Source organism: Phalacrocorax aristotelis, chromosome 1, assembly GCF_949628215.1.
Source record: "Phalacrocorax aristotelis chromosome 1, bGulAri2.1, whole genome shotgun sequence".
Taxonomy (NCBI): Eukaryota; Metazoa; Chordata; class Aves; order Suliformes; family Phalacrocoracidae; genus Phalacrocorax; species Phalacrocorax aristotelis.
The window spans coordinates 142,141,972-142,167,459 of NC_134276.1; the positions used below are offsets into that span (position 1 = coordinate 142,141,972).

The window sequence follows — 25,488 nt, forward strand, 5'->3', positions numbered from 1 at the left end:
CCATGTGGAAGGCCAATCTTTGGCCACGATAACTGTAATATCTGTGCCTGTATCTACTAGCATATTGCATTGGCTCGTCTGTGGCTGCTCGGTAGGATTCCACAGGGTTACATGTACGGTTGGACGATGTCGTGTTGATATCTGACGTCCGAAAAACAGCTGGTTGCCCTGTGGATCCAAACCCAGCAGAGCCGCAGCTCGTTTCACTGGCTGTTAGTACTATTGCTCAGAAAAGTATTAATTGTGCAATCCGGGTTCCTTTTGGAACAGACAGCGGTGGGGCCAGTGTCCAAACCATAGCTTGTATTTGGCCACTATGATCAGCATCAATTACTCTGGGGAGGACAAACAGGCCTGTCATGGTGGTACTGAAACGACCTAGCAACAGTGCACTACACCCTCCCCCAACTGGCCCCTTCATATTCAATGGAATGTGATGTACGTCTGTGCCCCAGAGAGTTGAGTCTTCTACTGTGGTGACATCCAGTCCGGCACTCCCTCAGGTGCTGGCAGAGAGGGCACCCACGGTGGTAAGCTGGGTGGTTGCGTTCCAGGTGGAGTTAGAGATTGTGCAACCGTCACACGTGACGCTGTTCCCATGGGGGGCCCTGCTTTGGTTCTTGTGACGAGGGAGCTTGTGCATTGCGCGACCTCGCCCAGTGCTCCGCCTCCTGTTTCCCTGCCACGCTAGCAGGGGCTGTCCATCTGCGTTATATTTGGATCTGCACTGACTTGCCCAATGGCGTCCTTTTCCACACCTTGAGCAAAGCGTGGACGGCGTGGTGGGCACGCTAGGGGCTCCTCCTCGTCTTTGTTGAGGGTGCTCAATAACTAAGTGGTCTGGGCTTCTACAGCGGTAGCACCGCTTCTTCGTGTCCCTATTCATTGTTAAAGCTGCTGCAAAGGCTGATGCTAAGGACTCCGTTTGATGAGCAATAGAGCCTACACGGTTGCAAGCCTCGATCATTTGCACCAGGTTAGTATTGATTGGCAGCATTTGCAATATCTTTTTACAATTGGTATTTGCATTTTCTACCGCTAATTTCAACAGCAGGGCTTCTTTTGCTTCTCTGTTGTCTACCTGCTTGTCTAATGCATCCCGCAAGCGATCCACAAACTGCATATAGGGTTCAGTTGGCTGCTGTTGAACTCGAGTAAATGATAATGACGGCTTTCCAGATTCTGGAGTTTTTAACATAGCTTGAAGAACGAGAGTGGCAGACTGTTGGAGTATATTGTCATCCAACCGTGCCTGTAGGCGCAGATCCACTACAGGATACGTGCCCATTAACTGTGATATTCCTGCCCCTAAAAGAGAGTCTCCTTGCCGTCATTCTAAATTTTGAAGGGCAGCTTGTTCACAAAGTTCCCTCCATTTTTGCTCCCACAACAACTTCTGCATTGGGGTTAATATCATAGCCGCTATTGTTCATAAATCATAGGGACACAATAACTGCCCTGTCATCACATTTTCAAGCAGAGATTGGGAAAATGGAGCTGCAAGCCCATATGTAGTTACCGTTTTTCTTAATTCTTTTATTAGATCCCATTGAAAAGGGCCCTGCTTATTGGGTCCTCCACCTCTGATCAATACTGGAAAGACTGTCCTGCTGTCCCTTTCTCCTTTATTGCATCTCGTTGCAGTTGCTTCCATTGGTCCTGGGGATCAAAGGACGTTGGCGGCTGTAAAACAGCTGTCATGGGCGGAATGGATGGCGGAGCCGTCAGCTTTAACAGGGGCGACGGCAATGGCTCCATGTCTGCGTCTAAATCTACTAAGTCATTTTCTGGCGGGAACTCACTACAGGGAGTCCCACTGGCCTTGTCCTCACCTCCAGTCACTGTCTGCGCAGCTATGGTTTGCACACTTTTCTCCGCTTGCCAGGACTTTAATGTTTCCAACACCATCTGCCAGGTGGTCATCACCTCCTTGGCAGTCTCACCCCCCTGGGAGGCGGCCTCCCATACTGTTGTCCCCGCTTCTTCACTTGTTTTAACATCAAACACTGCTGAGACTGTTGATGGAGCCCCATGCTGTTGCAGGAATTTCAGTAATAACTTTACTTAAAAGTATCATATTTAATGCCTTGCTTGCTCAATAACTGAATCAGTAACTTAACAATCACCTCTTCTTTGGCAGACAGATTAGCTCCCATGCTTACTGCCCCAGCTGCTCACCTGTAATATTAAGGTGATGTCCCGGGATTAAAGCTGTGGTCCCGCCGTCAGCTTGATTCATTCGGCTGGGGTCCCTGCGGATGCTGCTCCTCAGTGTTGCACTCCCACATCAGGGGTCACCATTTGCAGGGATGAATGTCACGGACTCCTGACAGATGTTCTGCAGAAGACCTTTATTGTCAGCTTTTCACTGCTTGTATATCTTTTCGACACATTCCTCATGCAACCACGTGCACAAACCGTTTCTGTTATTTGTCAGCTAGCTCTAAGCACGCGCCTTCCGCTACATTCTAATAGGCTGTTCTATTTGCACTACCTTATTTGTTTTTGCTTACTTAAATCCTTCTTGGCATTTCCACGCATCTGTCTCTGTTTTTTACTGCTGCGTTGCTTTGGTTCAAGGACGTGTCAAACAGTGCTAAGTTACTTGCAAATTCATCCCCCACACCTGATGTCTCTCAGATTACGTCAGATCTGAGTAAACGCTGGGTTAGTGATCTGCATGCATGCAGTAAATCCTGCATGCTCCATATCCATATGCATACATCACCTGTACAATTTGTGCACTGTAAGCTCAGCATCCCTACATGAGGATTTACTGCACCCATAACACAGGGATGATCCTTCCAGGTGTGGTTAATCCAGGGCAACTGGTTTCTCAGCCCCGTTGGCCTCCAATTGCTCTTTCATTTGAAACATGATAAGATAAGGGAAAGCATCCATTGCTAAAGGGATAGCTCCAGTTATTGTTGTGTCCCTGGTCCTAACGCCTGCCTGGCTTTTTGTTCTACAGAAGCTGATATTCCACATTTGTACAACTCCTATTAGCTTAGAAGAGAAAACAGAATTGGAGTTTTTCCTTTGTCAGTATGGCTCCCTCCACTTGATGCATTCAGCAAAGGCCATACCCATGCCTGAGGACTAAGTTAGGAATTTAAAAAAACTACATCAAAACAAAAAAAAATTAGTAATAGAGACTAGAATTCAAGTCTGTTTCTTTGGACTTCAAAGTTATCTATTACTAGTATAGCTTAATGCTTTTAATCATCAGAAAACATTAATAAATTCTGCCTCAAAGGTTGGCTAGAAAACCCCACAATTCTACTTTCCATAGAAAACTGCAGTTTTGAATTATTTTGTTAAGCAAGGAAAATAAATCAGACCATTTAAAATACCTTAGGAAAGCACAGGCACCAGTGTCAGAATGCCAGTAGCTTCTGAGTTTCCAATATTATCTTAAAATACAGAATACCAGCTGCCCAGCTGCCTCTTACTCTTGTCAACCCACTTTGTATCAAAAATTTATTTTCTTTAAATTGGAAAAGTTCTTTTAGATGTCAAGAGATAATTCTGATTTCAGTGTCTTGAAGAATCAGGCTTAAAACTAAACAGTATTATAGGGACTTAGATCTACATACAAGCGATAGGACGAGAGGAAATGCCCTCAAGCTGCGCCAGGGGAAGTTTAGGTTGGATATTAGGAAAAACTTCTTCACTGAAAGGGTTGTCAAACATTGGAACAGGCTGCCCAGGGAGGTGGCTGAGTCTCCATCCCTGGAGGTATTTAAAAGAAGGGTAGGTGTGGTGCTTGAGGATATGGTTTAGTGGTGGACTTGGCAGTGATAGGTTAGTGGTTGGACTCAATGATCTTGAGGGTCTTTTCCAACCTTAACGATTCTATGATTATCTACGCCTAGGTTAAGTCTTACTAGTCAGCCACTGACTCTGGGACGAAATTTTCTCTCTAAGGTTGTTTTTTTGGGGGGGATGTGTTTTTTTTTTACCTAACACATTCCTGCAAGCAATTTTCATTCAATGAAACAATACCTTTGATGTTAGTTTTTGGCTGACTTTTCCTACCTGTTTTAACATCTGCAGTTTATTATTAATATGAATGAATTTAGGTAAACTACAGTAAAAGCATGAATTTATGCATACTGGTAGATGGAACTATAAAGGCTGAAAGCAGTTACTGCCCTCAGCTGTTTGTGCTGTTGCTTTTCCTGAGGTCACTCCTGTAGAGGGGACAGTTTGACAGAACACACAACCTCCAGGTAGTTGCTGTTCATAATTAAGGAAACTCAACTGAAATGAGCTGTAGTTTACTCTCTAGTGCTTAGAGGTGCATATTTTCCAACTCATTGTACCCTCTTCCCTTGATTTACTCCTTCTTTACATACTTAATTCTATTTCTTTCAAATGCACATCTGCTATAGACACCTTGTATCTGAAGCTTTCAAAAATCCTCTATTATATTTTAGCACCATTACAGAAGCATGCATAATTAAGCACAAAATAAAGCAACTATTATAAAACTAACAAGAGTAAACTAAACCAAGACTCTTCATTGACCTTTCTGGAATTAACAGAAGTCTTGATTTTGTTGCACTGCTGGCTTTTCATTCAGACTAAACAGCCAGAATAGCCTTCATTTTTGTAGTACAAACAGATCTTAAGGGAGGTTAGAGTTTTTATACCTTCCTATTAGGCACCAATAGGCCTTAAATACCCTGAGGAGCAGCACCTGGGCTGTCTTGCCTATAGGACCAATTAGGAATGCTATATGAGTTCTGCTTGAGGCCTAGTTTGTACTGCCAGGAGTAGTGAGATTGGAGCTGCTCCAACAGGAAGGGTGAGGGACGAGGAGAGAGCAGATGGTGGGTGGGGCTGTGTCCTCTTTAACAAGCACCCAGCCCTGTGGGGACAGGGTTGGTTTCTACTGCCTAATGACCACCAAACAAGGTACATTAATGAGTCAGCTCTGATGCTAGCCTAGGAAGTCCAGGGAGCAAGTCAGAGTTGACAGGTGATGCGCTGGGTAACTGTGCAGGCAGGGGCAGAGTGCTCAGGCCTGAGCTGGCCTGGAAGATGCCCCATGCTGTAGTGAAAGGTGTTACCCTACCAGATACAGAGACTTGGTAGCCAGGAGATTAGAAAGAGGAAACCAGGATGAAGGGCTTATTGTGTAAAAAAGCATTATGGTATGGGTTTTCACACAAGGAGCAAATGAGGTGTGTTGCTAATAAAGGTGGGTGTGTGCCCCCTTCTTTATTCCTACTGTCACCAAACAACACCAAACACCAAACACTGGGACTAAAACTCATTAAGACTGGTCATATTAAAGAGAAGGCATTACTTTAGTTAGTGCCGGGGTGTGGGTGGGTGGGGGATATCTCTCCTTCTAGCCATGCACACCTACTGGAGTTAATTTTTGACATTTAGGCATGAAAGTTAACACACCATGCCCATCTAATATATAACCATTGACCTGACCAAGCATCCTCTTCTTCCATTGGTCTGTATCTTCTTTGCTTAAGTTTAAAGCTACAGTGTGACTTTAATTCACAGCACATACTCAAAAAGGAGTCGGGGTGTGTGTGTGTGTGTTAGTCCTTTTGTCCCTCAGTTGAGTCAGTGGTCGCAATCTCCCCCTGCCGGAATTACTTTTCCCCCAGTTACTGTGAATCTCGCCGTTTTCATTGTTTCAGGGTTGTGGCATCCCTCTATTTTCTGTGGGAGAATGTTTCTTTCTGCTACAGGTCGTTGAAGTTTCTCGGCTCCTCAACCTTGAATTCCTGTCACAAGTTGGCTCACTGTCGTTTTTATTTCTAAGGAGGTGGGTTTAGATTAATAACGGCTCAAGCTGCAAGTTTAACCCTTTAGTTATTTACAACGCCACCCTCCCTATGCACTGCGCTTGGGCTCAGTGCCAGGACGAGCCCCTGGTGCACCCGATCGCTGCTGCTCACCCCGCGCAGCCGCCACCCCCGCCTGCTGCGTGCCCTCTCTGGAGCCGGGCCCGGGCCCTGCCGCACCACGGCGGAGCCCCGTGCTGCGGCCTGAGGGGAAAGCGAGGGCGGCAGGTCCTGCCTGCGCCTCCGCCCGCGGCCCAGGGACTCTGCGGTTGAAGTACCCCGCCCGAGAGGGCTGCAACCGACCCTCACCTGCCGTTATGGGTCGTTGGTGCCGCGCATGACATCACCGCGCGCGGAGCCCATGCGCGCCCCCCTCCCCGTGCGTGCGTGGGGGCGTGCCGGGGGCAGGGGCTGCCGCGCCGCGCCCGCCGCCGCCCGCCCTCCCCTCCCGGAGCGCCCGCGCCCCCCGCCGCCGCCGGCTGGGAAGAGGATGGCGGAGAGCGAGGCCGAGACCCCCAGCACGCCCGGGGAGTTCGAGAGCAAGTACTTCGAGTACAATGGGGTGCGGCTGCCGCCCTTCTGCCGGGGGAAGATGGAGGAGATTGCCAATTTCCCGGTGAGGGACAGCGACGTCTGGATTGTCACCTACCCCAAATCAGGTAGGCGGGCGGCACCCCTTCCCTCCCTGCCTCCCTCCGCCGGCGGGCCGGGGCCGCGCCTGAGGGGTGGGCTGGGCGGTGGGGGCGGCTTCCCCTCTCCCCCCGCGGGTGGCCGGGCCGAGGCCTGCGCCCTGCCGCCGCAGGCCTCTGCGGAGGGGGGCTGCCCTCCAGGCCGGCGGCCCCTGACGCCCTCCGGAGCCGAGGGGACTGCCCGCCCCGCGTCCCCGGCGCGGGTGGGGCGTCCCCGCCCTCGGGCGCGCCCGCCGGGTGTCTGCACAGGCCAGCGCCGGGTGCTGCCGCCGGTGGTCCCCGCCTCGGTGGTCCCGGTGCCCGCCGCTCGGGCGTGAGGGGGCTGCTCCAGGCGGGGGGAATCGCCCTCAGCGCAGGTGTTGGGAAGCGGGAACGAATACAGCATGCGTACAGGTTTCTAATGTGGCGTTCAGGTTTGCTGTCTGCTCTACAGCCTTACGTATTTTGCTCCCGAGGCGGCTGCCCAGATTGCTCTGGGAGAACATGTGCTCAAAGTACGTTCCTGCTGCACTCTGAATTACCAGAAATAGCTCCTTTTAAGTGTGTGTGTTCTCCAGTAAATGCATCCTTTGGCCGTTCATAGCATTTGAGTGTCTGCTTTTAATATCGTATTTCTTGATTTCTTATCCTCTCCTTTTCCAAGCAAAAATGTTTAAACCGAACTAATGTGGATATAGTGCTGCCTGCAAAGAGGCAGACAATATGGTAGCTTTGTAACCCACCAGATAAAAACAGATAGACTCTTTCTTATTAAGCACACTCTTGAGTGACTTTTTTCCTGACAATGAGCTCTTTCTAGAAGATTCAAAATCTGCTGGAGATAACAGATGTTAGCTCTGTAAATACCCTTGTAAAACGATGTTTCGGTATCATAGCTTTCTGACTTATGTCATTGTTTGTTGTATGAATAGCCAATGCTTTTCAATTTCTTGGTCTGCTGCTTCAAACATGTACACATTTTCTATAATGCAGCATCTGTTATGTTATTTTTCAAGCAGTTTCAAGTATTTTTCTTCGTGTTTTTGATATTTCATTCCTAATGATGCTGTTAAAGACTGGCTAGAGCTTGACAGATGCGTACATTAGATAAGGGATAGTATGTAGACGCATGGCCTCCAAAATGCTAGGATACGGAGCAAACAACATCATCTTTATTCTTTTAAGCTGTCTTCCTAAAGCTTTATAGCATGCAGGAAGAACACCATTTAATTCTTTCAGTTTTAAGATTTCAGTTTTGCCAGTCTGGGTTTAAAATGTGTCAGTATCGCACCCCAACTTCATATTGGCAGATGGTTAAATATCCTCAGCTAACCTCGGTTCCCAGCAGTCATGCACAATGTAACTAATACTGGCAGTAGCTTAGTTTTGACGGCTACACAGTTGGCCATGGAAAGCCAGCTTGCACAATCATATTTAATTTGCTATTATTTTGTGACCTTAGCAACATCATATTAGGTCTCTTGGGGCCCCAGCTGAGGCCAGTGACAGGGAACTGTCCACTTACAAAGTTAGTGGCAGTGCTTACTACAAGAGGGTTTACTAACAGTTACTGTGGAAGAAGGAAAAGGAAGACTGAGAACTGGGGCACTGAAACTGAAGGTGCAGTGTTGTGTGGAGGAGCTGGGGGAACACCCTTAGCGTTGAAATAGGTGCCATAGTATTTTACTTGCCAGGAAAGAGAATACTTAGGTCTTGAGGAATATGGTATCCTTGCCATGGGAATAGGCTCTGGACAATTATGTCTGCAAGCTCTATCTTCAGGTAGCCTGAAGTCTACTGAGACCCTTGGAATTTGTTTTGTCAGCTGATCCTACGTGGCTTACAGCTTGGTGCCTTATTTAGGGCTTCTGAATCAATTATCAAAGGGTCTGCTGACTAGGGACAGGGATGTCAGTAGAAATTAGGCTGCCCTAATATGGTTCCCATTGATTTAGCCAAGGTCATGCAGAAGTATACAGCAAAGCCAGAAATTAAATTGAGAACCCCAAGCTCCTCTGCATTACCTTAACCACAAGTTCATTTTCCTGTCTCTCAGTAGCACTGACAGATTCTTCTGTTTACTGGAGCTAATCAGAATTTTCATAATGTTGCTGTAATCAAAAAAATGGGTTTACAAAACAGATTTCATGTACAAAATATACTTATTTGGCGTGAAGTAATTCAGTTTATTTTGGTAATCTTTAAAGGTAAAACATGGTTGGGACCACTTTTCTAGTTTCTGTTAATAAATTAAATTTGAACAAAGTTACAATATTTTTGACAACAGAATTTTAGGAAAAGAAAAATGTACCAATGTCAGACAGGTTCATTGGGAAACTTTTTTGTTGTGTTTAAGGAAATCAGTTTTGTTCCGTGTTTCACCGTCTCTCCATCTCCTCAAACTGTGGAAAATACACAAACAAGTCCGTCTGCTAGATGTGTGAGAGGCCAGAGCTTCTAGCACTTACTGAGCCCTGTGCTGCAATCTAATGGCAGAAGGCTCCAGCAGTAGCTGTTGACTGTATGTTGGTTTATCTGGCAAAGAAAATACATGAGTGGCTTATAGGGTCAGGACTGCTTCAGCGATCCTAGGGACTGATGAAATAGTATGTATGCCATTTTGAAGACATTATACTCTGCAAGACTAAATGATACAGCTCTAAACATGTGAAATGGAGATAGTGCTTGGGAATAGTTACAGATATTGGTAAATTGGGAGTGACCCAGGAAAAAGCTGGTCCAATAATTGTAGAAAATTGAATGTACCAGTGACCTTACTGGGAATAATGTAATAAGCCTAATGGAAAATGACTCTGCTTTAATGTGATTGCCACTGATGGACGGCTAAATAATGATACTCCTTATCTTTAATTATTCTTAACACCTGTGTCCTATGGTAACAGCTTGTGGGAGCTGCTGGACTAGAAGAAGCTTATGCCTAAAACCCAGAGACTTATTTAGACATGTAAATCTGTGAATGTGCATATATGCTTATGCATATGGTAGAACTGTAACTGCAGAAAACCTTTTTATTGTGATGCATAATTTAAAATCAGGTGTGCTACCGTTCTTGAAGAAATGAAATAACAAGTTTCATCTTTCATGTAACTTTGTAGTATAGAATGGGCAGGCTGAATAGGACACATTGAGATTTACAGTAGTTGCGAATGTAAAATGCAATACCATTCTCCACAGCATTAAATAACTGGAGCTCGTGCAACAGTGCTTCACAGATAAGATACAGATGCAATGTTCATAGGAAACACTAGGCCTGTCTCACAGCTTTCATTGAACCCTCTCATACTGCAGGCTTTTTGTACTCTACTTGAAAATTAAAATTCTCCTCTATGAACTTAAACTACAGAATTAATGAATAAGGAAATTCTTTCATGGTATTCTCTCAGTCACCATGCCAAGAGCTAGATTAGTTTCTGTTAATTCCACTGAAATCATTGACCTTAAACCAGTCCCTATAGTATTGAGTCCAGGTTAACTTAGTATTTTGCTGTGTCTTACAGTGCTAACCCCTGACTGTACATGATCTGTCCATTTGCTTTACTCGTAAGTGGTGTACAATAGCTCTCTTAATATCATCTCGTATCTGTCCTCAATGAATGTGCATTTTGCATTCTTGGGTCAAAGCCCACAAATTAATGCCTTTTGCAAAACTGGTAATTTGGGAAAGCAAGCTATTTACATTAATAACGAAGCTGTCTTCCATGCTGATTATTTTGCCAAATAATTTTCTAGAGTTCTGTGTGGGGAAAACGTCAGTTGTTGGGCAAACATCAGCTTCAAGTCCAGCCAGTTCATGAGAACTCATACATTTAGCGCCAGGCAACAGGTCAGAATAGCAAGTGCTGCATATGGCCTTTACCTGTCTGGAGGTGGTTTTTTTATAAATAGCATTTTGAATTTTCCTGGATTTTTATAACTACCCATTAGCTTGTAGGGAATATGATGGCTGACTGTAGGCCTTTGACTTAATGAAGTGCCAACAGTGAACTTGCAGATCAGCTTAAGGACAGCTTTCCTGTGTGTACATTCATTGAGTTTTCCTCTTTCAAATTTTCTAACACTTACCTCTGGTGTTACATGAAATCAACCAGAGAAAGTTAAATCGAGTTGTCCATTATTTTATTTGCTCAAAAGATTCTGTATGTACAGAAGAAGGTCATGCTTCTCATTGCACCTGGTGGTAAAGTGCGTTGCATGCATTGTGGGTTTTCCGTCTCCTCCTGTTCTGCACGCCTGTCCCACTGCATGCATACCACTCTTTTTATCGTCTTCTATTTCCAGCACTCCTGAATCCAGCACCTCTTCTTCCTTGTACAGTGGAATGCCCCAGTCCCTTTGTGGGATGATGGAGGAGCTCTGTTCATCGCTCCATCCTTCCCCTTTCTCTGCCACATGTCAAGGGCTCTGTCTGCATTCTTCCATTGCCCATTTACCTCATACTATAATCACAGAATCATAGAATCATTTAGGTTGGAAAAGACATTTAAGATTGAGTCCAACAATAAAGCTAAGAGTGCCAAGTCCATTTTGCCCTTCTTTCCCAAAACACGTACCCTGCAGGATGCTCTCCCTGACAATCTTTCCATGCCAGGGATACTATGGGCCCCAGGGTTTTCTTCTGTTATGGGGAAACAGTTGTTTAATCAATTGACCATTACAGCAGTGACAGTCACAGCTGCTGGGCTGTGTTAACCCCACTTTTCTTTGTCTGATTCTCCACTAAAATTAATAGACTTCTGCTCATCAACATCTAGAATATTATTTGATCAGACTCAGCTCTCAAAAGATATTGCACTTAAGGGAAAGGGAGGCTTGAGCCATTGGGGATGTATAGACATGTAGCTTTTCTTGGCTGTGAAATTGGTTTAAGGATTTATCTCTGGCCTCTTGTTTCTTGCCCTTCACTTTCCAATCAGTCATAGCTGTCTATGGGACCATGTTATAAAAACATATTGGCAAAATGTCTTGATTTAAGATTTACACCACAGAAAAAATGTACCAAATGACAATGCCTTGTGTGAAATCTTGCTTTGTCTTGTGCAATCCTACCCTTCACATTTTCCTCAGGTCATAAAAATCTCTTGGCAGGGATGTTGTATTTACTAGCAAGGTTGGTTTCTGGTTCTTTAGGCGTTATGGTACTGCACAATAATATCCTTATTATTCAATACAAAAAGTAATATCACTTGACTAAGGGTACATGACGTATGCTTGCAGGGGTGTTCTGCAGTTTGTGGACATCTAACCCACTAGCTAATACTTCTGCGGTTACCTGCCACAGTGATCCATGAGCAGGTGACAGGTCTGTGCCTGTGTCCTGTCACCTGCCTGTAAGCATACCCCAGCTACGGCTTGGTAAGTTGTACGTTTTCGGTGCCCTGGCTTGCTGCCTAACTGGCTAACGTGCACTGGTAGCCTCTGCATGATGTGACAGACTGATAAGCTTAAGCACAAAGAATCCGATTCTTCCCACCTACCCAGATACACGTAAGTCCAACACTGCTGGCAGTCAGTCCTGATTTGCACAGTCATAAATGAGAGGAGAATCAGGCTGAAAGGTTGCCCAAGGATGTGCCCAAGCTGTGGGAGTTATAGGATGGGAGCTGTCAGACACAGTGATGTGAGGCAGCTGCAGTGGATTGCAGAGGCTTACCCTGGTAATGGCAAGTCTGAGATGGGCTTACACCATTGTAGCTAAGGCTCCTCAGGGGGCACGAGTATCCACATGGACCTTTGTGTGTTAACTTAGTTGACTTGCCTTAATTTCCAGTGTTCTCATATGGAACTCCTCCCAAGAGTTTTCTTGGTATTGTTTTGTAACAACAGTTTTGCAATTACAAAAGAGCTAGATTCTGCTATTCTAGATTCTTTTTGCAGGATTTTGGTGCCTTTGGCTTAATCCATTTCCATTTAAAGAATAAATGCAAATGCTACTGGCCCAGAGGCATGCCTCAAGAAATCATGAGGTTGGCTTAAGAATCAAGAGATCTTTTACGCAAAATACATTTGGGATTCTTTTCCTTTGACCTCTGTTTTTTGAAGCAATATTATGCACACTTACCATCTCTTCCCAGTGACATGGAATGATAGGAAACTTTTGTTAGTTTCATGAATGTGGATGAACAAGTTAATGTTTTTAAAATTAATGTGGTATGTAACCTTTTTATCTTTTACAGTAACATCACAGTTACTTGGTTTCTCTGTCTTAAGTAATTTATAAAGCTTGGATATAATTCTGTTTTAATGTGATATAAATGTACATCAGTTCTCGTATCAACTGGCCAGAAAGAATGGACTTCTTACGCAAGCAGAAAGGGTAACAGCAAACTGCATTGGGTGATGGAGATGTGTTTTGTGAGCTGTCCTTTTAGGGACTGATGTACAGGGTCCATATTTGAATCTGATTTCATGTTCTTGGTGACTGAAGTCAGTTCTTTCCACCAATTAGAAGAGTAAATACTCTGCTTAAACCCACTCTGTTGAGGGCCACTCAGGTGCAGAAAGTAACACCTGTAGACAAGTGTTTGTGGGGTTTAGGGCCACTGGGTTCCTGTGCTTTGAAAGCCCTTTTGAAATGGGTCTATCTTTTGTTTTAATTATATATAGCTCAAAATACCTTCTGGTATTGACTCAGTCTTAAATACTGCTAGGCAAAGAAATGATAAATAAGAACATTAAATACTAAGTAATTGAAGACAATGTTAAGATTGCCACTGATGCATTTGACTTGATTTCTGTGTGAGTGGAATTGAGTAAGTCCTGTGCGTCTCAAACAGGAAATAAAGGTGAGGAAAAAAATCTGTTTTTAAGGAAAACTCATCTTTGTTTTCTAGCTAGCTGTGTTTCTTTCATGAGCCTTTTATCAAACCAGTGAAGAGATCTTACTAGCGACAGAACAAACCGTTCAGAAAAGGACGAATTCTCCAGCTACCCAACAGGTTTCACTGGGTCTTTTGCAAATGTAGCATAACTACTTCCCTGCTGTGAAGTAGCACAAAACTCAAGCAACTTGCTTTCTGAAAGCAGGCTCATGGAAAAAGAAAGAAAAAAGGTTTTACCATGTGTAAAAAGTGTGTTCTGGATGTGTGAAACGACTTAGATTATAATGACCTCAGACTAAAGAATTAGAAAATTATGTAAATCAGCCAAACCCAACAGCCATTCTCATTTCATGTCAATGTTCATCTTTCATAGTGAAGATATTAATGAAAGGAAGCAAAATGCTTGAACATTGGACTGAATTAGATGAAGCACACAACATTTTTCATTTTTATTACGCAGTCCTTCACTAAGTGAAGATTTCTCTGGGTGCAATAGAGATTCATACACTCTATGCTGAGGGGCAGGAACTACCCCCTGTATTGTCCCATCAATACTGCTTTATAAGTGATGCAAGATTTGATACACTGGGCATGTGATATGGCTTTTTGGCTAGAGATTCTGTGACCTTGGATAAGTCATATAGTCTTTTTGTCTACGTTTTCCACTGGAGACACATGGATGTATTTCTTCTCTACCAGAATCTTTCATGTATAACATCAAGAAATTCTCTTTGACAAAGGATGTCACCTACCACCTATATTTTTATAGAGAAACTAGCAAATTATGGCTCTGAAATTGAATTAAGCATCTAGGTATTAAAGCTGAGCACATCATAATGCTAGTATGTAGGAACGTGTTTTTCCCCTCAGTGGGAGAGAGCAATGAACAGAGGATTAATAAGATGAAGGACCGAGCGTTTCATCACTTTGATCTTACTCAGAGCTTCTGTAACACCTTGGAGAATCCTGGAAGGTGGGGCACAAGGGTTGAAATAATTATGGTTCTGTATACCAGTCTATTACAGGTGTCTACAAAAGCAATAAACCATTTATGTCACGTGTTAATCCTGTAATGTGTTGCAGATTCAGAAGCAAGAGAAGTTTTTTGCTCTGTGTGCATGCAGACAAGACAAAGTGGCAGAGGAAACAGTCCATCATTATAACATCTCAGCCAAATTGGACTGTAGGCTTAGGAAGGCTACTGTGAGGGGGATGAAGGGTTACTGGGGAATGTCAGGAAGGAAGCATATGGCAGGGCTGAAAGTGTGTAGGAGAGTTTTAGCTAGTTAAGTCTGAGGCAGTGGCTGAGATAGTAAAGGTTAAAAAGTAAAAGGAAGAATACTGGAGAAACAACTGGGGAGGGATTTTTGTCACTAAATGCCAAAATCATCTATAAGTTTAAAAAATGCAAGCTGATTTCATATGCTTTTACCTACCTGCCGTTTATAGTGCAGAATGTGAAGGCCATCATTCTTTAAGGCTGCAAGTTCTAGGTGATGTATAATGACATTAGATTGCCTTATAGGATATTGACAATGGTGCTGAATTAGCCGTTCACTGCATGAGTAATAAATTAATCTAAGCCAACAAAATGAGACAAGCGTGAAGCAGGTGAGATGAAAATCATGTTCAGAAGACACACACTAGCTATGCATGCAGCAGTCCAGATTTGGCAGTACATTGGTTGCTTTGCAGTGTCCTGTTGATGCAAGACAATCATAAACCCAGGTTAACCATCCAGTTAAAAACCTGTTTACTGCTGATCAGGGTTGTCAAAGTAGTACAGAACAGCTACAGGCATTGCTAAAATGGAATTGCTCTCTCTCTGTATGTATATATATAGCTGAAGTGCGCATTAATGATCAATGTCAGTGCTACTATTGGATCACCAGTGCTTTCTATCAGAAGTAGAATGTTCTCTTCAAGGATTTTCCTGCAATACTGAGAAAACCCATGGCGATATAGATTGGCTGATCCCAATCTATATAGATTTATATAGATTTATTTTATATATATATAATTTATATAGATTTAGACCTAATTAGATCTATTTCCAATTCTGAAGAACAGCAATAGCAATAGAATAGAAATGGCTGTAGTTTGTCTAAAACTGCAATTCAGCAGACCGAGGGAATGACTGTGCTAAATATGAGTGGGGGCATAGGTACTTTGCAAAGAATGGTTTTGTTTAGGGCAGCTATAATTTGAGCGGGATTCTGTTTGAGAAAAAATGGTTTACTCCCTGACCTTAGACAATCAATAGCTGACTAAGCAGGCTGCATAGTTTCATGCATAGAGGATAAAAAATGTTTCCTGAAATTCTGAAACAAAAATGTGCTGGTTTTTTTTTGCACATGTAACTCTTATCTGCAATGGTTTCACATTATACTATTGGTGTGCTACCTTCTTGCAATTTAAACACCTAATATATGCAAATGCACATTTGTGTGTAGGCAGGTTTTGCCTAACAGTTTTCCTGTACCGATGATGCATGATGGAGTCCTGCTTTCCTGGAAATGGCTGAACACCTGCCTGCCAATGGGAAGTAGCGAATGAAATCCTTGTTTTGCTTTGCTTGCACACGCAGCTTTTACTCTACTTATTAAACTGTCTTTATCTCAACCCACACGTTTTCTCACTTCTGATTTTCTCCTCTATCCTGCTGGGGCGGGGGAGTGAGCGAGTGGATGCCTGGGGCTTAGTTGCTGGCTTGGGGTTAAACCACAACAATCTTAAAGAACCAACAGCAGAGTATTTTGTGTGAATGAATTCTAGTTTGTCCTAGGCAAAATTTGCTAGGTGAGTTGATGCCAAAAATAGAAACTCTTTAAGATAATATGGCTAATTTCATTTTAAGCAAATTGGAGTGACTTCACACAAACTGCTCCATTGGTGATGACGTCTGGTGCAGACATGATGAGCATCCATAGACAAGGACATATTTTACCAGCCCAGCTAAACCTTAAAGAGAAGGGTAAAATACTTTTCCCTTAGAATATCTGATACCGAGAAACATCAGCTACCAACCAATATCAGCTGTCAGTGAAGGACTTGTCACAAAATTTGGGACTCCTAGATATGATGAAATCATGGGTGTGGAGACAAGCATGAAGGCACAAATCATGTCTCATCAGTCAGAAGGCAAATAAAGACAAACTGGTGCCTTGTTTTTAGTCCCAGGACTTTGAGTCATCTGTGGACCTGCCTCAGTTCTTAGGGCTGTTAGTATACCACTTACCCAGTCTGTGCTCCAGTGCACGTGAAGATGATGTGGCTTATTAAGAGGGATAGAAAAGAAACATTTTTTGCCCCAGCTGTCTTCAGCAAAAGACCTTTGCCTTGTGGACGTCTGCTTGCTGGGACAGGCTGAGGTAGCCACAGGTTAGATGCAGTGGTTGGGGAGTGTATGACTCTTGAGCTATTTTTCTTCTGACTTTATAAAGTCTAAAGTAGGCAACATAGGCAATCCAATTATTGGCTTCACCATGGCTACACTAGTAAACATACCTGTGACAGAGGCTCCAACAGGCTGTCATCCATGCTATTTCCTTGCTAGCAGTTCCCTGGCAGTTTTGTTCTCTCTCAGACAGTGTGTTCCCCAGCATGCTGTGGGAGATAGCTGGAGCCAGGGACTGTTCCCAGGAAGCTATGGATAAAGCTGCTTTGCTCTGGGAAATTGATCTCTGTGGATATGGGTTCAGCTGTCCCAAATATCCTCCTAGAGAACAGGCCCTGGTATGTTTTATTTACTAGTGTTGCTCCAGCATTAGGATCCAGCATGCTTGAAAATGTCAGTAGACTTTATTTCCTCTGAGCTGCTTCTGTTGGTGTTAGGTGTGAAACATACTGCATAACCTGCCTTCTGTAAGGTAGTGGAGGTGCCTCAGCAGTTGGTGCCTGGTCTGGGATGCCCTGTGGTCGATTCTGCACTTTTCATCCTGTCCTCTACTGAGTTGTCAGTATGCTAATATAAAGGAGAATTAAGACTTAGGCCATTTTTAAAAAATAGTACTAATGCATTAGCTGAAAATAACAATGTTTTGTAACCAGTTTATTAAAGCAGTGCTTTAGGATACTGTATTATATATATTAGAGCAATAATTCTATGGATAATACACATTTGTAAACATTTCAGTGACAGCTTCTTTTACCAAATAGAAGGTACATTTTAGTCCTAAACAGAATACAGTTGTCATAGTTTGCTTGTACCCTCTGGTGAAACACATTCGAAACACAGGTCAGACCTAATGGACCCATTTCTGTGTGTTCTCTGATATAAGTCTAGTGAAAGACAAGCCCACTTTAGCCTATGCTTTAAAAGCCAGTAGCTGCAAGAGAAAAATAAACTGATTAATAAGTCTAAAAAGCCAAGACCCTGCTTACTGAATGTTACTGGAAATCATGCAATTAACATTTGCTTTAAATACGATCTTATTTAAGCTGTTGCCATCAGTTTCAGAAGACCTGGATTCAGTGTCCTCATGTTCCACAGGCTACCTTGGCTGGTCACTACTGAAGTTAGGGGCACTTAAGCCATGCGAAAGGGGTATTAATCTTAGAGGAAGAGTATTCAGTCCTTTCTGAAAATTGGGCCCTCTAATACATATTTAATTGGGCAGTCAAAAATAGTGGCAATATAACATCACAGTTTCAGCCTTTATTTTGAACCCTGAGTCTCATTTGGGAACAGAAGAATTGGAAAATAAGGTATCAATGTGTGTACATAATTTTTATTATTAAAACCCTATTTGATAATGAAAATCCCTGTTCTTAAGCCAGTTGGAATTCCAAGATGTGGGAGAACTAGAACATACAGACCTCAAGAGGAGAAGTTTTTACAGTTTGGAAATTGTTTTCTTCTATTGGAAAAACCTGATTTTCTCTCCACAATTGTAGAGTGAAGATGAATCTGTCATACTTTCCTGCAGATATACACTGAAACTGGGAAAGGGGAATAAGCTTGCAGCCAATTAGACAAACTATGTGGAGAAACGCTTTACAGCACTTGCTAGGCCAATCTGACAGCTTTAGCAGCCCTCATTTTTAATGAGCACTTACTTACATCTACCAATGCTATAAAAAAATTATGAGTCATAATGGGTCCATTGCACTGTATTAGCTGAAACTTGATCAAACAAAGGGCAACTAATTAGGAGTGCTAGAAGATGGTTAATACTAACATTAGTATTTCTTTATCTTGTTTTCCATGTGGTTTCCAAACAAGGGGTGAATAAAAGGAGTATACCAAAGACCTTTGGATCCTTGAGCTGCAGGTTTTTCCCGTATTAGCTGATACAGATGGGAAAAAGTTGAAATAAACTACATTAGAAACCAGGTAGGGAAGCAAAATTTCACAGGAAATTTTATGTTTATCTGCCACTTCACGTTAACAAATCTGTGAGGTTCAGTGTCTGGAAAGTAGTGAGAGGAGCCAGACAACAGCTGCACTAGAGAATATTTCTCCTTCCTACAAAGACTAAATTTAATGTCAAAGGGCATCTAATGCATAGAAACAGAAAGGAGTAGCTGTGGTGTTTCCAAGTTTTGGCTGTCTTGCTATGCTATGGTTGCTGCTGCAGCAGTTACACTTATTAATAAGCAGAGGTAATATGGCCATGAACTGACTTTGCTATTGTTGCTGAGGCACTGGCCATGAAAAAAGGGTACAAATGAAGAAATCGCATTCATCATAGGGGCTGCTGTAGGGATGATAGGATTCTTAATGAGTCCTAAATCTGTGTACTGTTAGGCATCACGGAAAAGGACAGTGCAGCCTAACTAACACACTTTCAAACTGCTGTGACTTGGGCTGCTTTTGTAGGTGCTCTTATGCAGAGTAGAAATGCAGGTTCACAGATAGTTTAGAAAGGCTTTCCTACAACCCTGCAAATTCTGGCAGTAGCTTATCAATGCAGTTTCCCATCCTGTCTCTTTCCAGATATTGTGTGATAAACTGGAACACACTTATTTCTCCTGAGGTGTTGTATTGACATAACAGGAGGGCTTGTCAGGGAAGAGCATTTCTCAGGTGCAGTGCACTGAAGTTCCTCAGATGCTACCTGGCTCTGTTTTAGCTGGAATTGGATAAACATAAATTAATTCCACACCTGTTCAGGCAATGCAACCTTAGAGGTAGCAGGGCCAGCAGTCTTCCTCCAGGATGAATTGTGGATCTGCCACAGCTCGAAGGAGAAAGGGTAGAATTGCTGGGTACTTAAGAATGTTGCATCTGGTGCCTCATGCCCAAAGGCTGACAGATTAATCTTGTTTGTTGGTGACTGTTTATTCTTTCTGTAGCATCCCAAGTGAGGCATGCACAAATGTGTGCATGCATGCAGCAACACAAGAAGAAAATGATGGACAATATTAGAGATATGTAAGATCCAGTGATTGTCTCCAAGAAAACCTTGGCATCACATGCATACATGCTAGCTTTTCCACTTGGTGACCTAATCCTTTAATTTCACTTAAAAAGTGACTAACCCTTAAGTGACAATAAATTGTTGTTGGCAGCCAGGCCAGAAATCTAGGGAGTATAAAGTTTAAGTTCTGCACCTTTTTTTTTCTTTAGCTTCATTCATCTTTATCTTCTCTCCAACAAGTATCATCATTGTCCTTTCTACTAAGAGAGTTTCTGTGGCATTTAGATCTGGCCAAGTTTTGCGATAGACTGGGATTATCAGGCGCTATTCTCATAATCTCCTTTGAAAATCTCAGTTTTGCAGTTTACCCAGTTATGGTGGTTCTTGCGCTTTTCTGCAGACGTAGGTTTAAGTTAGTTGGTTCAAATGGCCAATTTCTGTGTGCTTTATATGCAGATGGAGAATCAGGGGCTGCAGCAGAAGATTCAAGTATACCTCCTATGGTGGCAAATTTAATAAATTCTGCTAGCCCCAGTCTAGGCCTGGGCCTCTCATCACATGTATAGGTACAGTACCCCAGTTTGTTTGGCTTTCCAGTCAGCTGGTGTTCCCAGGGGCTATCTTGCCCTAGCAACTAGGTCTGGAATTTGGACTGCCGTTTTTCTGTTGCTAGGTTAAGCCATCATTTCTAAACCAAAAGAACATTCAACTCTGTTGATATCTGTAATTTAATTTGAGTTGGTTTTAATCCTAATAGAGATGTGAGGGAGGTTATGTATATCTAATTATATATATATAAAGGCTTTTAGCTGTTTTTTTTTCCTTTTTAAACAAATAAGCATGTGGTGGTTTAGATTTTTTTTTTAAACAGGAGATCAGATTGATGATAATTTTTAGATGGGGCTTTTGGGAATGTGTGTGTGGGATAGATGATAATTGATTAAGGGTGACTAGTTAAAAAATCACAGTTCCCTCAAAAGTCAAATCTACAGTTTTCATTTGCATTAAGACCCTAAAAATCCTAGGCAGAATAACTTGAGTGCTAATGTGGAAGAAAACCAGGCTAATATAGTGGGTGACAAAAGTGAAAACTAGCACAGAGATCATGGGTGGGTGAATTCAGGATCGGTGATCCTACTGCAGGTGTAGGGAAGAGAAATTCTAACGTGCTGGATGGCCAGAAGCCGGACATCTGAACTGTCAGCTTGCAGTCCTTCCCTTTGTAGAAGAAATGTTGCAGAAATACTGTTTTCTGTGTGAACTGGAATAGGATGCTGGAGTATGTGCAGCACTACATAGATAACTACAGCAATTTGTGTATGTGCATGGTAATAATTAGCACTGAGGTTCACAGATTTAAAGCACTGTTTTAGACAACCTGTACTTGATGGAGAGCTTTGATTTTCTGCCTTGAGAACCTGCCGTGTGCCCAGCGTTACTCTTTCAATGAATCACTGTTTTTGATGGAAGCGTGTTTAGATGAAGACTTCTGAGTTTCCAAAGGCCCGCTTCCTTCTGAATCAGAACCCTTCTTCCCATTACTATGTCATCTCCTATCTCTGCAGTGCTCCATAGATCTGCTGGCAATCAAGCCAAGTCTTGCACATGGCCATGGGTCCAAGCAGAAATAGGGAAGGCCATGGGAGCTGTGTTCCCTGACCCTCACCTCTTATTTACCTATTGGACTTTGTGGAGAGCTGGTACAGAACATGCTGCCCTCCTGAAGTTTCAGCATAGTTCTGCCTCAACTCTGCAGCCCTTCTGTATTCAGAGGCACAATGGAGATAACTTCTTTTTGCCTAGAGAGCAGCTGAGTAATGAAAAATTAGAAAGTCCTGGTGGTGTTGTTTATCCTCATGCAGTCATTCCTTTTCCTTTCATGGAACAGGCTTGCTGTAATAGCATTTTTCTTTGCAGGCAGAATTGGAAATACAGAAATAAATTATGGAGAACCAGGGTGTCTCCTGTCAGAATAAATACTTAATGAGAAACAAGAGTTTTGCTCATTCAGTGTCACAAGGACTGATACTGGAGTACCATATGTATGTTATTTTAATGTATAAAATACATGCTTGGGCTTAAAAATGCAGAGTGAACAGCCTTAAGCAAGTGTGTATTAAGTCTGTGCCAGCTGTCTCTGTGGGTGATGGTAATGTAAAAGTTTCTTTTTTTTCTAAGCCATTTTCATTTATCCACCAATCAGTCAGGAAACAGAGGAATCTTAAAGTACTTACTCTCCAAAGCAATTCTTGGAGATGTGTGTTCTTTGACGTTGTATCCAGACTCTGTTCACTCTAACCAGCCTCTAAAGTACATAATCTTGTTTTTAACTCTTCCTAGCTCAGATTAAAAACAAGTCCGAATAATGATACACTGGTTTTCTTAGTGTTGGAACAACATACAGAATTTGTACCAAACATGTCTGTTAGTGTATACAGTCATGCTAGTTAACATGAATTAACTGGCGACTGTTACAAGTTATTTTCAAGTTAAAATGGGAACAAAAGTCATGCTCTCAGAGTTTGCAGCTCATCTTTCCAAGGACATGGGATGTTGAGGCAGGCTTGGGGTTTGTAAAGAGTTCTGGAACAATTATGTTAGGCAACATAAGAGAGAGAATAAATCCCAGTCTCATTTTCCTTATCGCTTGCAACTCAAATATTTGTTCAGTCTATCACAGTATCCAGGATGTCCCACGCCTGTGTGACTTGTCTTCTAAACTGTGAGATCCTTTCCCTGCTAGCTCACTTTGATCTGTCCGCCTCACCAAAGCCTGTGCCCTTCTCTTCATAAGCCTCTGTCAGATATCTCTGAACCTTTGTTTGCCTGTTTTGAGGGTTTCCTACTTGCGTGAAGGTAATTTGAAATAGTTGCCCTGTTCAAACTTCTGTTTGGAATACCTATTAATTTTCCAAAGCACAGTCATTAAGGCTATAATATCTAATGGTTGTTTTGTAAATGTCCTTGGACTGGAGAGAGATACATAACTGAGTCATACGCTTTAGAGGCCCAACTCGCTGTGCATTGATGCATTCAGTGGTTTATCCAGTCTATAACGTGGAGGTATAAATAGACTCTCAAATTATTGCATAACAGTAGATTTGCCTACAGTTTAGATTAGAGGACACTCGCAGTCTCCCAGTATGGCCACTAATGCATTTTGTGAACGTGGATGATCTGTCTGCCTTTTTTTCTTTAATTTCTAAAATGGAAATAGTAGTATTTGCCTAGCTAACATTCACAGTGGAAGAACTTTTAAAAAATGCTTTCCAATTCACAGGTAAAATAATTGGGAGACAAACATATTTAAATTGTTACTGAAGAAAAATCTTAGGTCTTTTACGTGAACGGAGACCGTCATGTGTTAAAATAAAACTAAAGGAGCAGACATACGATGTTAAAACAATAGTTACAGACTGAGTTCACAGCAGACTGTTAAGGACAAAGGTTATCATTATTTCTGTGTCTAGGACTCCCTTCATGTGCTTCTGTTTAGATAAAGAACTGTAATACAATCTGTTCTCTTTCATTGTTTGGTTTATGCAGGCACAGGCTTGCTACAGGAAGTGGTATATCTAGTGAGTCAGGGAGCTGATCCAGATGAGATTGGACTAATGAATATAGATGAACAACTTCCAGTTCTAGAGTACCCTCAGCCTGGTCTGGACATCATCAAGGTACAATTTATTGCAAAGAAAGTCTTTTGGCATTTGGATATCATTTTTCTCAGTTCCATATTTATCACTTCATTTCATCTAGTGTCCTTGTCCTGTCCATCACAGGACTTGCTCTGTTTGTTGGAATGATTCAGTGTATTATTAGGTCATTTTAAAATTGCTTTTATTAAGCTTTATTATACCCTATGTAATGCTTTAGATGTTTCTCCATGTCCTAAATATCTTGGCAGTGGGTTTTCTGAACAAAAGTTCCAGGCCTCCCTTGCTTACATAAACAGAAGCTGCCCAAATGAGGCAATTTTGCTTTGATTCTTTCCCTGAATTTGTGAAAGAGGAACTACAAATACAGAGATTTATGGATCTGTAGACCCACTGCTCTGAATTTACACATCTGAATCCTTAAAGACCCCAGATCTGTGGATCTATAGACTCTGTAGGTGTAGTTTGAGACTTTTGGAATATTCTGCAGGAAATGACCTATTAAGAATCACTCAGAAACTAGTGGTATGGCATGTAAGTGTGATCTTGTCGTTGCTGTAACTACTTCTGATCGAGGCATATCTTGGAATGATTAGGCAAAATACTGGGCTCCATCCTATAACATCTACAGTGCTTGCTGAATTGAGCTAGCTAAGGCTGGCACAGATAGATTTAAGCTGCTTCTGGTCTTTGACAACTGCGGCATCAGCCCACTTTAGGCTGAGAGTATTTAGGTGTCAGAGGTTGCTTATGTTTTTTGTCTGTGTGATGCCTCATCCAATGAGACCTTAGTGCTACCTTGACTGAAATAAGCGGTGGCAATAGTGAGAGGTTTAGATTGAGATTATACATTGCTACCTATAGTATGTGCTAATAACTTGATCCAAAATTGATTTACGCAGTTTTTAACTACTGGAAGATGATTTGTGTCATAAGACAATTTTGTCTCGAATTATGGAAAAATACTCTGAAAGATGTTCACACACTCAGATAAACCTTTGTATTGTCCAGGCTTAATTCTGAGGATAAAATAAATTGCAAGAGTAATATTTTGAAGTGATGAAGTTAGGGATAGACTTTTGAGAACTTCTGATATTTTTCAAGGGATTTTAGTGGAAGCATTACTGGAAACAAAGTTAGTTTGATACTAAGAATCTTCAACTATTATACTCTCTTCCTGAGAAGGTCCTACAAATAGAAGTACTTTGAAAACAAAAAACCCCAATGCATTATCCAGCCTTTTGATACTTATAAAACAGATGTAACTCACTGACCTGATTTCTAGACCCAGACCCCTATTAATTTAAGAAGTGAATTTGTGAATGCAATTCAGTATAGTAAAGGGCTTCAAGTATGACAGTTCAGGACAGCTCACGATGTGCCAAAAGCTAATGCACAATAAGAAATGTTTGTCTGCTTTATTTTAGGAACTGACATCTCCTCGCCTCATAAAAAGCCATCTGCCATATCGGTTTTTGCCTTCGGACCTCCATAATGGCAATTCAAAGGTAAAAATTAAATTAAATCATGTTTGTTTAATTATATTGGCAGCAGTTGTTTAAATGCTTTGGGAAACAGGGTGAGGAGAAAGCTTTCAGTAAGATGATTTTTCCACCCCCCATCACAGGTAATATACATGGCTCGCAACCCCAAAGACCTGGTGGTGTCTTATTACCAGTTTCACCGCTCCCTAAGGACCATGAGCTACAGAGGAACGTTTCAGGAGTTCTGCAGAAGGTTTATGAATGACAAGTGTAAGGAGCTGTTCTCTCTGCACACGCTGTTACACATTTATTTTCATGTCTGCATTCCTTCTGCAAGTACAGAAATGAGCTGGATAAAGGTGCATTTGTTTTGCATATACAGCAAGGAGGTTGCTACAGAGTGCGCTGCGTGGCCCTAGATTTGTTCATGCAAACTATGGCCATGCCTTGTAAATAATTACCTTACAATATTTGACCCCATGGGCTCAACAGTGTTCCACTTAGCTCAGGCGAAACTGTGGTCTACTCTTCTAAAATTCAATTTGTAAGGTAGCAGGTACCTTGTGAAAAGTGGTGAATACTCCCATCACCATTTGATTTTAGTTCTACCTCACTGTTAGCTACTCCTCAGGAGTCTTTCTGTTCCTCAAGGTTTTTTGGTTTTGT

General features: G+C 42.3%; 2 protein-coding genes across 3 annotated transcripts in view; one reads left to right on the plus strand and one right to left on the minus strand.

Moving 5' to 3' along the window:
- The window catches only part of LOC142065967 (1-acylglycerol-3-phosphate O-acyltransferase Pnpla3-like), a 59,157-nt gene extending 56,903 nt beyond the window's left edge, over window positions 1–2,254 (minus strand). Inside the window, exon 1 of the mRNA XM_075112820.1 lies at window positions 2,179–2,254. Within this exon, the coding sequence (XP_074968921.1) occupies window positions 2,179–2,239 (61 nt within the window). The 5' untranslated portion in view covers window positions 2,240–2,254. The remainder of the gene's footprint in view (window positions 1–2,178) is intronic.
- A 3,786-nt stretch (window positions 2,255–6,040) lies between these two features.
- SULT4A1 (sulfotransferase family 4A member 1) overlaps window positions 6,041–25,488 on the plus strand; it is a 30,483-nt gene continuing 11,035 nt past the window's right edge. Inside the window, exons 1-4 of one of the 2 annotated variants that reach the window (XM_075112872.1) lie at window positions 6,041–6,472; window positions 23,229–23,359; window positions 24,766–24,846; window positions 24,966–25,092. In XM_075112872.1, coding sequence (XP_074968973.1) covers window positions 6,151–6,472; window positions 23,229–23,359; window positions 24,766–24,846; window positions 24,966–25,092 — 661 coding nt within the window. In that variant the 5' untranslated portion in view covers window positions 6,041–6,150. The remainder of the gene's footprint in view (window positions 6,473–23,228; window positions 23,360–24,765; window positions 24,847–24,965; window positions 25,093–25,488) is intronic. The other variant, XR_012663585.1, reaches the window with a different exon arrangement.